We start from the raw sequence: 13420 nt of genomic DNA on the forward strand, positions 1-13420 counted from the left end.
CCCCCCCCCCCCCCCTCCAGTTCCTCTGGCTCCACCTGCAGGAGCAGATTTGGAATTCTTAGCTGATAAAGTAAGTGACACTGGGGGAAAAGGACACGCATTGCTTTGCTAGAATTCCTTCCAAAGAGATCTCATAAAAGGATATTTGGTAACTATTTAATTTTGTTATTTTATTTTAATAAAATGTCATATCTGAAATAAAACTGGGAGTCCCTCAAACTCTGCAAATATTCATAGACATTAGGGCTGGAAGGGATCATCGAGTCCAGCCCCCTAATATGAATATAGGCTGCGCTTTTCCAGTCTATGCATATTAAAAATGCATATTTGTTTGATAAAAGAGACTCCTAGTCATAATTTACATGCTAGTCAATTTGAAATTCCTCTGAGTATCATTATACAAAATGTTCCATGCAGCTGAATTGGAGCTCTGTTCTCCCTTCTTTCAGAAATGGCTCACACATGTGCATGCTCCCAGATTGGAATTTTATGTAACAGAGGCCCGATTCACAGAAAACCAAAACTCAAACATATGGAATGCATTTAATATAGGCAGCACCCTATTTTCTATATCATTGAGAGTCGGGAGACAATCCTGGAACAGATGGATATAAAAACACTAATGCCAACTAAAGGGAAGGTTAAAGAAATTCATATCGTAGACAACACCAAATAAGCAGCCGCCAAACCTGCATTCTCAATAAGGAACAGACAGAATGCTGAAACCACCAGCCAGGGATATGAATGATATGGTCAGGGAGAATACCATCCAGAGCTTGACCCCCACCTTTAAAATTAAATCCAGAAAAGAAGCGAGAGAATGTTATTCCTCCTATCTGCTTTCATCAGTCACACATTTGCTGGCCCCACACAAGCTTTCTACTGAACTCAATTTATTTTCCTAAAATATTATGCAAAAAAAAATGATCACTTTATTAGAAAAAAAAAGAGTAAAGTTCAAAGGTGGAATAATGGAAGATACTGCCTCATTATGTATCCCTTTTTACATAACCCAGGGGATATGACACACTTTAAATATACTAAACAAATGAATGGAATTTATCAAGGAAAGAAGAACTTTACAAACCAAGGCTGATTCACTGAAAGGCCTTTACTTTTAAGGAATGGCTGGGGGAAAATGAATGCATGTCATAGCATGACAGCTCTTGTTGTTTTCTGCTATAGCTAGTCTTGTCATTATTTCTATACTTCATTACTTATTTAGCTTCAATAGTCAGGCAAGAGAGAAATAAAATCATTCTGGAGTAGAATTTTGTAAAGAAGAATTCATAGTAATTGGCTTCATACCACATACTTAAAGGCAGCTTACCTTTTTTTATTCCTTTAGTTAGAGGAGAGGGAAAAGATATATACTAAAAAAACTTATACTTAGCTAGCTTCTGGTTTGTCTAAGTTGCCCCAAACTTTGAGAACCACTGGAACAGCTCAGTTCTTTTGTACAATGTTTTAAAGCTGAACCAATTTTGTTCATACTCTATTCAGATAACATATATGCAATAGACTTCAGGGAAAGAATTGGTTAGATAATTATAGGTCATCATCAGAATACAGTGCTATAGGAAAGCCAAATGTGAGATAAATCCTATTCAAAATGAATTTGCTGGCTGGCTATCACAAGTTAATGTTTACCGATTATTTCCCAGGCATTGACTTAGGAGTTTATCATAAAGTGCTAAAGGGCGAGGCCATTTATGTTAGTGGTCATATCCTAGAAAGTATTATATGCTCTGCCTTGAGAAAGTTTGATTCTTTAAAGTGATGGAAAAGGAAAAGGGAAAGTAGAACAATTACTTAAAAATGCCACAAAACAGCTTTTCTGTAAGTCACTGTCGCAAGTTGTGCTCCAGAGGCAGTTGTGACACCCCTTGGTGGCCACGCAACCCATGTCCTATTCTGGCTCTAGAAAGAGAGGTCGCCTAACAGTCATGACACATAGGGGGTGCATGGGGGTGCCCCCCCCGAGAGCACTGGTGCCCCCCCTCACAGCCAGCATTCCCCAATTAGGCAATGTGCAGGGGGGAGGACTAGTGCCCTCCTTGAGAGCACCGGCCAGGGAGTGGAAGCACCTTCCGAGTTGGTACACGTGACTGGCAGGGGGGGGCCCCCCCCCCCCCGCTCCTGCTGGCCGGTGAGTGGCAGGGGGGCCCCCCCCCCCCCAGTTCCTGACTGGGTGCTTGGGGGGGGGGGGGGCAAGTGCCCCCTGGCCCAACTCAGGAGGCACCAGCTACCCATGCTGCCAAAGGGTCCTAGAGTGAGCCTTCAGTTCTTCTGACACCTGGCAAATCCCATCCAGACCCTGCTGGTCTTGGTCCTACTTCACACTTGGCGGGCCCTTTTGGCCCACCTGTGCCCCTCAGGGTACTTGTAGCTTTAAGTGCTAGTCATGGCCTTCAACCTCCCATACAGCCATGCCCATGTGGTGTCCCCTCACAGGTATCACTGCACAATCACTCCCTTGTTGGGGCCTTGGTCTTTTTGGCCTCCACCCCCTTTTCTTTTGCAAGCCCCCAGCCCTGGCCCACCAATTCAGGTCTGGCTCTCTTGGCTAGTCATAAGCATCTCTGGGCCCTGGTCTCTGCCCATCCTGAACTCCTGGGGCCCCTGGCCTAGTTTGGCTTTTGTCCTTGCTAGGCTTCAGCCACTTTCTCCATGCTTTCAATCCTCTACCTAAGTCTGTCCAGTGTCTTGAACCTCTAGCCTCCAGAAGGGCTCAAGATGTTCTTGTGCCCTCAGGCACTGTGAGGACCTCTGCCTTCCCCAGATAGTCCCAAACCCAAACTACCAGTAGTAAATTGTAACAAAGGGAAGAAGCACACTGTCTGTAACAAATTGGTATAGCAAATGGCACCACTACCTCACTGTCTGGGAGCAAGGCTTCCAATTACCCATAGTTGTGTTCTTCTGTAAGGCACCAGCATTAAGCAGCTCTTGAGTCAGCCTGACATCCCCCCCTGCAGTCTTCCTGCCCAGGAGCTCTTCATCCAGTGGATTGCAGAGCCAGACTGACTACCTTTGCTCTGGCTCATTTCTCTCCTAGGCCCTGCCCTTTTCTGGTCATGTGACTCCATAGGTCTGGCCACAGGTGCCCTCTAATTAGACTTACTTACTGATCATTGTAGCAGTGCCTTGTTTTCCCTGCAGGGCTCCAGCCTAAAGTCCTACTGTGGAGCAGCTAGCACTGTGACAGGTTTCCCACTGCTTGTACAAGCATTGATTATCCTGTTGTTCTACTACAGAGTGACTAGCTCTGCAGTAAGCACTCATAGGGTGCCTGCAGAAGTTACATTTTTTGCACAATGAGGCCCCTGAAAGTGCTCTATATCCATAGTAACAAGTGTTCACCACTGCAGACAGAGTGCTTTTAAAATGTCCAATTGCATGAAAATTTAACCTGCATCTGATGAAGTATTAGACAGGGGCAGAGTGCCTTAGGGAATCTTTTTACAGGTTCCTGCGAGGGTTAATTTTGGGCATCCCATGTGGCTTTGTGGGGCTGTCATAGAGAACAGACAGTCTCCTCCCTGTGCAGCGGGGGAGGGCTGAAGGGGTGTGGGAAGGGAGCCCCCCACCACCATGCATGCCCCCCCAAGTACCCCTTCTGGGGTTTTGGGGGGAGCCAGGCCAGGCCTGGGAGATGTGGGGGCTCCCTTCCCCCCCCCCATGTGCATCTTGACAGTGACAGAGACAGTCATGCCCAAAGTTGGGGTGGAGGGTGAACAGAACCCCCCCTGCTGTCTCTGGTGGTTGGGCCAGACCCACATGGTGGGGGGGTCTATTCCTTCTCCTACCTGAAACTCTTGACAGTGGCAGCCTCATGGCTGATGCACCCAAAGCTGGGGCAGGGGGAGGGAAATGGATCTTGGCCTGACTCCTCCCAAGACCCCAGACTGGGGTAGCTGGGGGGGCACACACTTTGGAAGGGGCTTTGTCCACTTACCTTCCCCCCCAGCTGCTGCTGACAGTTGCCAGCTGACAGTTGCCAGCTGGCAGGCAGGGCTGGGGAAAAGGGGTAGTCTGGCAACCTCCTGGGAGGCTGCTGGAATGCCCCCACCTGCTGACCAGGGCTGGTACAGGCAGGCTCCGAGTGCCACTCCCACTTCACCCAACAGCCTGTTGGGTTCAATGGTGCTCCAACTCATGGCACTTTGTGGAAAGCACTATGAGTGAGTAAAATTCACAGGCCCCAACTGCCAATTACACACCTGTAACACAGCCAGGGCTCCCAATTTGACAGCCATATCATGGCCGGGGCCACCATTTTGAAGGTGGAGCAAAGTGGGCCCACCCATGCCTCTGATTGGCTGGCAGGCTGCCTCCCAATGCACACTCCCTCCCACATGCTGCTGGCCACTGCTTGTGGGCTGAGCAGACGCAGAGCAAACCAAGAGGCAGGTGGCTGCCAGGCACTGTGCAAGAGCCGGCCCTCTGTTTGCACATTCAGGCTCAGACCTCCTGCTGCTAAATAACCCTTGAATGGTGGAACATGCTCCCTATTGCCCTGCATGAGAGAGAGATAGGTCCTCAGGCCTGAGGATGGGAGCACCACTCCCCCGCATGTTGTATGCACTGCATGCAGGAAGCCCATACCCAGTTCCTCCCCAGCCCCATGGCTCCACATCACTAGCTTCTGTCACACAAAGCCTTTAACTTACTCTTTGGCACTTAAAGCAGCCCTCTGTCCCCCAGTGCTGTGCAGGGGCAGCATTGCTGCCCAGCCCAAGCCATGGGGAAGCCCTCTGGGCTTTCCAGGCTAACCCATGATTGGCTCCTGGACTGAGTCAACGTCAGGGGCTTAGCCTCTGATTTGCTCCAATCCAGGTTTCATCCAACCCCGCCCCCACCCCTATCCCTCTTTAAGAGAAGGGGACTTTTGGAAGGCTTTTCCAGCTCCTCCCCCTCACCCCCGCTTCCCCTTTTGGAGACAGAGAGATGGCCTCTCTCTCTTTCTACCTGCTCCCCCTGCTTCCCTCTCAGGAGACAGGCAGTCTACCTTTTTTTCTCACTCTCTGCTGCCTTCCCCCTGCCCTTCTAGAAGACATCTTTTTGCTGGCTCTTTGCCAGCTTTTTTAACATAGCCAGTTCCCTGCGCTTCTTCCTGGGGAACCAGTTATTTCAAGGGAGACTGCCAATTACATGATTTCTGTGATATCATGTATTTGGTAGGTTCCTAACCATGAGTTACGGCAAGTCCCTGGCAGGCTGCCTGCACTTGTGTACATGCCCATAATCCCTACTTTTCTGTGTCATCTGTCCTGCAGCCTCTCCCCACCTGGGACCCTTCTTGGGCTCTTTCTCCTTTAAAGTAACAGAGAAACTTAGGTGAATAGAAGGTGAACAAAAGGCAGATGCATGGCACAAACCTGTACAATGATGTAATTGTACTAGTAAACTACTAGTTACCTTAGAATAAAAAAGAAAAGCATCAAACCTATTCCAGTGTAAATTGCACTGCTGTTAGTGTTTATCCACACTTATCCCAGTATAAGTTTTTACTCTCTGCAAACAGGCTGTTTCCTACTTCCCCATCACTTCAGAGAAGCAGACTTTATTAAGCTCAGGGAACTGGTGGTCACGATATCCTGGGAGGCTAGTCTGAGGGGAAAAGGAATCCAAGAGAGCTGGCTGTGCTTTAAGGAGGCCAGTTTATGGGCATAGGAGCAAGCTATCCTGATGTTTGCCCAGAAAGAAGAAAAAGTGCAACTGGAGGCCAGTCTAGCTAGACAGCAACCTTTTCAATGAACTGAAACTCAAAAAGGAATCCTACAAAAAGTGGAAATTGATCACAGTACTAGGGAAGAGTATAAATATTGCATGGGTGTGCAGGAAGAAAATTAGAAAGACCAAGGCATAATTGGAGATGCACCTGGCAAGGGACATACAAGGTAATAAAATGGGATTCTACAAGTACGTCCAGAGTAAGACGAAGACCAGAGAAACCATATGTCCTTTACGGAACACAAAAGACAACCTGGTTACACATGATGTAGAGAAGACTGAGGTATTTAATGCCTTTTTTTTTATTGCAGTTTTCACAAATAGGGTGCAGTGGGCAACAAAGTTAGGGAGAGACAAATAACCTATAGTAGTACAGGCTACAGTATTTTTAAATGCGAGTATATATAGATTACAATGTCCTAACCCATATCTTATTAAAGTGAGTTTTGTCTATGAAACTGCAGGATTATCCAGAAATTTCAAGTTCCCTGAGAAATATAGCATCTTTTCTGATCTCTGATGTTAATTAATTGTATGAGTAGTAGTTTAGCAACACATTTTCTTTTCTTCCCCACAATATACATGTGCAAACACATATAATTCCATTCAGACGATAAATTTAAAAAGGACATTTTTTATCAAAATTGATGATTCAGAATCTTCTGCTTCAGCACCCTATTCCATGAATAGAAAGGCAACAAATCTATTCTTTTTTTTTTCCCTCCAAACCAGCCATATTTTCTAGCAATGATCTGATAATCTTTTAATTAGTTGCTCCTTCATTTTTACAACAATGTTTAGTGAAAACAAAGCCAAAATGACTCAACATTTCCAAATGATAAATAAAACCATGAACATATTTTTTTCCATGCCTTCTGTGAGGCAGTATGCAATGTCACTTTCATTAGGACAAATATATCCTTGACATTCAAAACAGACTAATTAAAAACATTTTTAAAATCTATTACTAGTAGGGTTCCTTGGAAGGAGGAAAAGGGGGAAGGGAACCATTATTCCTTGTTTGGCTTGACTTCAGCAAGGCTTTTGATAAGCAAGCTAAGGAAGTATGGGTTGGATGAATGGACTGTAAATTGGATAGAAAACTGTCTGGATTGTCAGGCTCAGAGGGTAATAATCAATATCTCAATGTCTAGTTGACAGCCAGTATCAAGTGGAGTGCCCCAGGGGGTGGTCTTGGGGCTGGTTTTGTTCAATATTTTCATCCACAACTTGGAAAATGAGATTGAGTGCACCCTCAGCAAGTTTGCAGATGACACTAAGCTGGGAGGAGTAGCAGATAAACTGGAGGGTAGGGTTAGGATTCAGGAGAGACCTAGACAAATTGGAGGATTGGACCAAACAAAATCTCATGAGGTTCAACAAGGACAAGTGCAAAGTCCTGCTCTTAGGACAGAACAATCCCATGCACTAGTATAGGCTGGGGATCAATTGGCTAAGTAGCGGCTCTGTAGAAAAGGACTTGGCAATTACAGTGGACAATATGCTGAATGAGTCAACAGTGTGTTCTTATTGTGAAGTAAGCTAACAACATACTGGGTTGCATGAGGAGAAGCATTGCCAGCAGATCAAGGAAAGTGGTTATTCCCCTCTATTTGGCACTGGTGAGGCCACATCTGGAGTACTGTGTCTAATTCTGGGGCCCCCACTACAGAAAGGATATGGACAAATTGGAGAGAGTCTATCAGAGGGGAAAGAAAAATGGTTAGAAGGCTGGGGTACATGACTTCTGGGGAGAGGCTGAGGGAACTGTGTTTATTTAGTCTGAAGAAGAGAAAATAAGGGATTTTATAGCAGCATTGAACTACCTGAAGGATCATTCCAAAGAGGATGGAGCTAGACTGTTCTCAGTGATGGCAGGTAACAGAACAAAGAGCAATAGTCTCAAATTGCATCAAGGGAAATTTAGGTTAGATATTAGGAAAAACTCTCTCACAAGGAGGGTAGTGAAGCACTGAAACAAGTTCCCGGAGAGGTTGTAGATTCTTGATCCTTGGAGGTTTTTATGAGATGGCTAGACAAAGCCTTGGCTGGGATGTTATAGTTGCAGATGGTCCTGCTTTGACAAGGGAGTTGGCCTAGGTCAGTGGTCTTCAACCTTTTTGGACCAGGATCCATTTGTAACATCAATGGCCAGTCCTGCCCCAGTGCCCCTCACTCCCAACCCGCTGCCCTGTGCCTCTAGCCCCACAGTGTCTGGGGTAGGAGGTGGGTGTATGGGGCAGGGAGCCACATGTGTGGGGCAAGAGTGGCACAAAACAGCCCCTTGCAGGCTGGAACTCTGTCAGCCTGCAAAGGAAAAGTCACAGTTTTCCACGTTTTTCTCCTTTAAAGGAGAATCCATTTTTTAAATTCATTGATCCATTTTTAAAGTTCGTTCACAACCCTTTCATATATTCTTGCGACCCACTTTTGAGCCACAACTCACTGGTTGAGAAACACTGGACTAGATGACCTCTTGAGGTCCTTTTCAACCTAATTTTCTATGAATCAGATTCAGCAACACTGTGGGCGTGTCTACACATGCATTTACACCAGCTTAAATTTACTGTGCAATAAGTTACCGCACAGTAAGCAGGAATAGGCCAGCATCAAAATGTGCAGTCATCAAAGCACATTAATGCTGTGTGGGGTCTGACTTGAGACTAAAGTTAGTCTCAAGTCAGGCCACACACACAGTGTTACTGCACAGTAAGGCATCTACATGTGTGTTATTGTGCAGGTATCAAATTTACACTCAAGTGACACAAGTCTCCATATTTACTGCCCAGTATGGGTGTGCACATGTAGACATGTGTCTATACTGTGCAGTAATTTCAGTTACTGCAGTAAATGTACATGTGTAGATGCATCCTGGTACACTGAAGTGGGTGGTTTAATCCTTAAACTGAATGGAAATTGTTGGTAAATTAATTCATTTCTTATGAAAGATACTGGTGAAATAATAGCCCAATACTCTTCAAGGCTGTCCTGCAGAATTCCTCAAGAAGTGAAAAGAGAAGCCTGTATAGTAAGGTCTTTGAATGTTTTATATTTTATAGCATGAAGTTGTAAATTAATGCCAACTGTAATGGTAGGATTGGTGATATGGACCTTTGCCCTTAGGGACTAGATAAAGATCAAGTCATTCTAGATAAACCACTAATCAGCTGACACATGACTTGTATTTTAGACTATTATTTTTATTATTATTATTCACATGCATACGTATATATTCAATAAAATTACTGAGCACATTAAATGTTTTTAAGCATCTCATTAGCTTGATTGACTATTTCATCCTAGATGTTTTCAGGAAATTTTAACATTTTAAAAGATTTCAAATTAATAAAAGTGTTGCTAGCTAAAGAGTGCATCAATTCAGAGTTACTTGGCAATTCACTTTTATCATTCTTTTCAGGGAGAGTCTGGACCAATGGGACTTCCAGGACTTCCAGGGCCAAGGGGAATAGGAGTACCTGGCCCAAAGGTTTGTAAGTCTGTTGTGAAGATCTGTGATTTTACCAACTCCTTTGTCTACTTGATTTTCCATGTTGTAACTTAGTTAAGACTCAGGCCTGAGACAAAGGCCCTGCTCTTATACACACTTGTGCGTATACATATTCATATTGAATTCATTGGGACTACCCACATGATTGAAGTGCTCTTACCTTTGCTTATGGCAAATGTAACTTGATTAAGGCTGCAGTTGCTGGGGATGGTGGCATAGCAATTAAAGAATCTTGGTACCACTCTAGGGGCAAGAAGGCTCAATTGACTCAACTGTAAAGGGTACCTGATCATTTGGATTGGACAATCAAAGCTGGCCACACCACTGCTTTCTATGCTGCTGGCTATAGAAACTGATATTAACCATGATACCCCGCTGTGCCCTTTGGTTTAGGCAGTCATTCCCTTTCTTTTATTTGGAAGACAGCTGTTAATAATCATTTATTTTTTCTGTTTTGCTGTCCATCTCTTAACAGGGTGCTTTGGGACAGAAAGGCCTACAAGGTCCACCTGGCCCTCAAGGGGATAGTGTGCAAGGAAATAAGGTAACCAAGTTTAACATGTTGTCTGTCAAAGAGAAGTCTATTAAAACAATTTTTCTGAAACTATTCATGATCTCTTTTAACAAGGAAAAGTGCCTCAAGCATACAACATATTCATTATTTGAATTTTGATTACTTGGTCATGAAAGAATATTCACCCATTGCTCTGGATTGCCTTGACAATCTTATACAAATATACTAAGAAACAGACTTGTCATTTACCACCAGATCAAGTCAAACAAGATAGCTACAACATAAATATAACATAAATTAGCCAACCTCCTACATAGTTCCACTATAATCTCACACCCCTGGCATCCCTACTTAATTTATAACCTTCAAAGAAATGGTCAACAAATGGCTAGTAAAAATACAGGGAAGCAAGATATGGAAGCTTAGAGCCTTACTGGAGAACAGTGTGGGCATTTCTCTTCACTGTTAAATCACTGGAACTATTTGTGTGGTTAAAGGTAAGTATGTGATGATATGCTCCACTGGATTAGGAGTATAGTATTCACTATCCTCTAGCCTGGGGTCCACAGTGAACAGGTGTGAGCTCTGTGGTTGAGCTGCTTTGGAAAATGTGCCTGCTGGTACAGCAGTTGGCTTCAGATACTAGAATTGGGACTTTTATTTATTTTTAAAGGGTTTTGGTCAGAAAAGGGTTTTATTTATTTTTAAAGGGTTTAGTTCATCAACATGAAAAATTAACAGAACTGTACCTTTCAGCAATTTTTTTTCATAAGGAACGTGGTTTAGGTCCCAGATGGACCAGGCTGTTTGGGTGAATCTAATATATTTTATTAGACCAACTAAAACAGCTGGAAAAATCCTTTGCAAGCCTTCAGGTACAAACACCATTCTTCAGGCAGAGGAAGTGTGCGTGTCCCAAATGAAATTTCTGGGACTGGCCAGTAAAAGTGTAGGTTTATGTTACAGCTCCCCCCGATTCAGTTAGATGATTAACTCAGTGTGGGCTCTCTCTCTCCCCCCCCGGTAGCAAGTTGGGGTCCCAGGGGCAGCCGTGATGCCCCTGGTGGCTTCACAACCCATGCCCTGCTCTGCCTCTTGGATACCCTCATCTCCTTCTTGCCCATGCACCACTCCTTGATGTAAGCCTACCTTTCCAGGCAACAGGTACTTGAGAGTCCTAGAGTGAGCCTTACTTCATCCACTAGCCAGTAGGTCCCTCCTGCACACCACTGGCCCTGACCCAGCTCCTGAGCTGCATTGGCATTCTCTCTCTGTGCCCCAGGGTACCTATAAGCCTAAGGGGCTAACTACATGGCTCTATTCCTCTCCTACACCATTGCCCAAGCTTCATGGGTGTTGCTGTAATGTCACTCTCTCCTGTCAGGGCTTCAATCTCCTTGGCTTCTGCCCCTTTCCTCTAGCTGGGCCTTCTAGCCCACTGGATAGGACCTGGCTTTGAGGCATTAGTTATCATCTTGCCCTTCAGGGCACTGGGCCCCTGGCCCTTGTCTGCTAGGCCCCAGCTCCCTGCCTTTCCCCTTGTATGCCAGACCCCTTGGTCCTACTCTCTTCTTGTCCCATGCTCTGCCCTACTCTGGGCTCAGCACTTGGCCTTAAACCTGCCCCTGGCAGGGCTCAAGGTAAACATGTGCCCCTAGGGCACTAATGAGACCTCCAAACACTACCCCTCACAGTCCCAAGCCAAGCCACTGGTACAGACTGTAACGAAACACTAAGTCCCTGGGCTATATCATAAACTCTCCCTTCTGGGCCCAGTAACAACAAGGGGAAGCAGCTTTCTGTGTGTTTAAGAGGGAAAACTTTCCCTCACCTCTGAGGCCAAGATAACCTTCTTACTCTGGGTCATACCCCTGTGAACTCCCAGAGCCTCACAGGTGATCCAAGGCAGCACAGCAATCCATCTAGTATTCCCTGGTAGCTCTCCAGGCCAGGAACTCCTACCCTGCAGCTTGCAGGGCTAAACTGGCTTGCCAGCTCAGGTTCTGGGCTTATTTTCCTCCTAAGGCCCTGCCCACTTTGGGTTGGGAAATTACCCTGGGCTGCCTGCAGGTACCTGCTAATTAATCTCATTGACCAGTTACTATGGTAAGTAGTAGTAAGCTGTGCCCCACCTGGCTGGCAGTGCTCCCTCTCTGGGCTGCTTTTCACTCAAAATAACAGTCCCAAGCTCTCTGTTACATGCCTCCTTGTTTCTTCCCAGCCCCCAAAACATGGAAATGTCTTTGTTTTGTCCAGATGCAGAACAGGAACATTTTTCACACTCTCTAAAAGTTTTGTGAAATGCAAAAACCATTTCCCTTCCATCTCTTGTAGACATTGCTGTTTGTTCTTGTGCTGGAAGTGGTTCCAGAGCAGAGTACTTGGAATATAGCTGAGTAAATCTTGTGGCTACACTGGGTTTAGTCACAGTGAGAACAATTGCCAGATTGAGTGGGGAATGTTTCAGTGGTTGAAATACATCTAAACCGCAGGGAAAAAATAATTTGCAGACTCTAACATGCTTGTGTAATCCATATCTTTTTGGCCATAGAAGAAAGAAAGAAATACAAACATATTCTGATAGCTAAAGAGTAGCCAAAATATTCTAAAGTAGAGTTAAGACACATACAACTGTAGATGTGGCCTCCAAAATACATTCAAAACATGTTTGGTATTTAAAAAATGCTCTGTAATAGTACTTTCATCACAGGGTACTTTTTAAATGATGAACATGATCCAGTATAAAAGACTGCCAAGGACAGATGCATTTAATCATGCAAGAATATCACGTTTGCTTTTGAAATGAGAGATTTTTATCCTTGGATGTGAAGCAATAATAATGATGTAGCTCAATAAATACAGCTGGTCCTTAGATTTTGGAGTCTGGAGAGTTGTGCTAGTACGACTTTACCCTTAAATGTGTCATCAGTTACATTTCTAAAAATCTTTAGCCCTCTTCTCTTACCATTTGGCACTTTTCTACCTATTTTCTCCATGTGTTGATACCCATCATGGGGCTTCATTGGGTATGCCAATATCATATTCCCAGCTTGTCTGGCAAACCCAAGCATGTCCTGTTCACTCGCTCCTCCTTGCACATGCCAAACTCAGGAATGTAATAGTAAAGATACTCTTAAGACGTCTCTGTATGAATCCTCTAGATCACCATCGCATGAATGCTGTTTTAGGGGTGACACTCTGGAGTGACTTAACTACATTTTCTGGTTTGGTGCACACATGTTGGAGTGGAGAGAACATGCTCCAGAATGGGGTGGCCAACCTGTGGCATGTGCGTCACAAGTGCCATGCAACAGATCGAAGAGAAGACAGGTACCACAGGATCAAAATCAGGCAAATAGTAGAAAGAAGAGTGGCAGAGCAGACAGGAAGCACAAGACAGAACAGAAAGTAGAGCAGCAGATTGAGAGCAGAAGACAGAGTGGCACATTGGGCAAGGAAAGGGGACCAGTGTGGCATTCCAGGAGGGCATGGGGCTTCATCTGTGGCATGCCTGCTAAAAAGGTGGGGCTCACTGAACTAAAATGTCCTACTTCTGACACTCCATAAACATTGTGTCAACATACTTCTTGTAACCATGCGCATGCATACACACACACGGATTAAAATGGGACATATATATCTCATTCAAGTTTCAGGAATGC

The 13420-nt window shown here is 44.9% G+C and overlaps 1 protein-coding gene across 1 annotated transcript in view; it reads left to right on the forward strand.

Annotated features, from left to right (window-relative positions):
* COL28A1 (collagen type XXVIII alpha 1 chain) overlaps positions 1-13420 on the forward strand; it is a 169318-nt gene that overhangs the window by 108304 nt on the left and 47594 nt on the right. The window contains exons 26-27 of the mRNA XM_006036981.3: positions 9155-9223; positions 9720-9788. Coding sequence (XP_006037043.1) covers positions 9155-9223; positions 9720-9788 — 138 coding nt within the window. The remainder of the gene's footprint in view (positions 1-9154; positions 9224-9719; positions 9789-13420) is intronic.

Source organism: Alligator sinensis, unplaced genomic scaffold (assembly GCF_000455745.1).
Source record: "Alligator sinensis unplaced genomic scaffold, ASM45574v1 scaffold196_2, whole genome shotgun sequence".
Taxonomy (NCBI): Eukaryota; Metazoa; Chordata; order Crocodylia; family Alligatoridae; genus Alligator; species Alligator sinensis.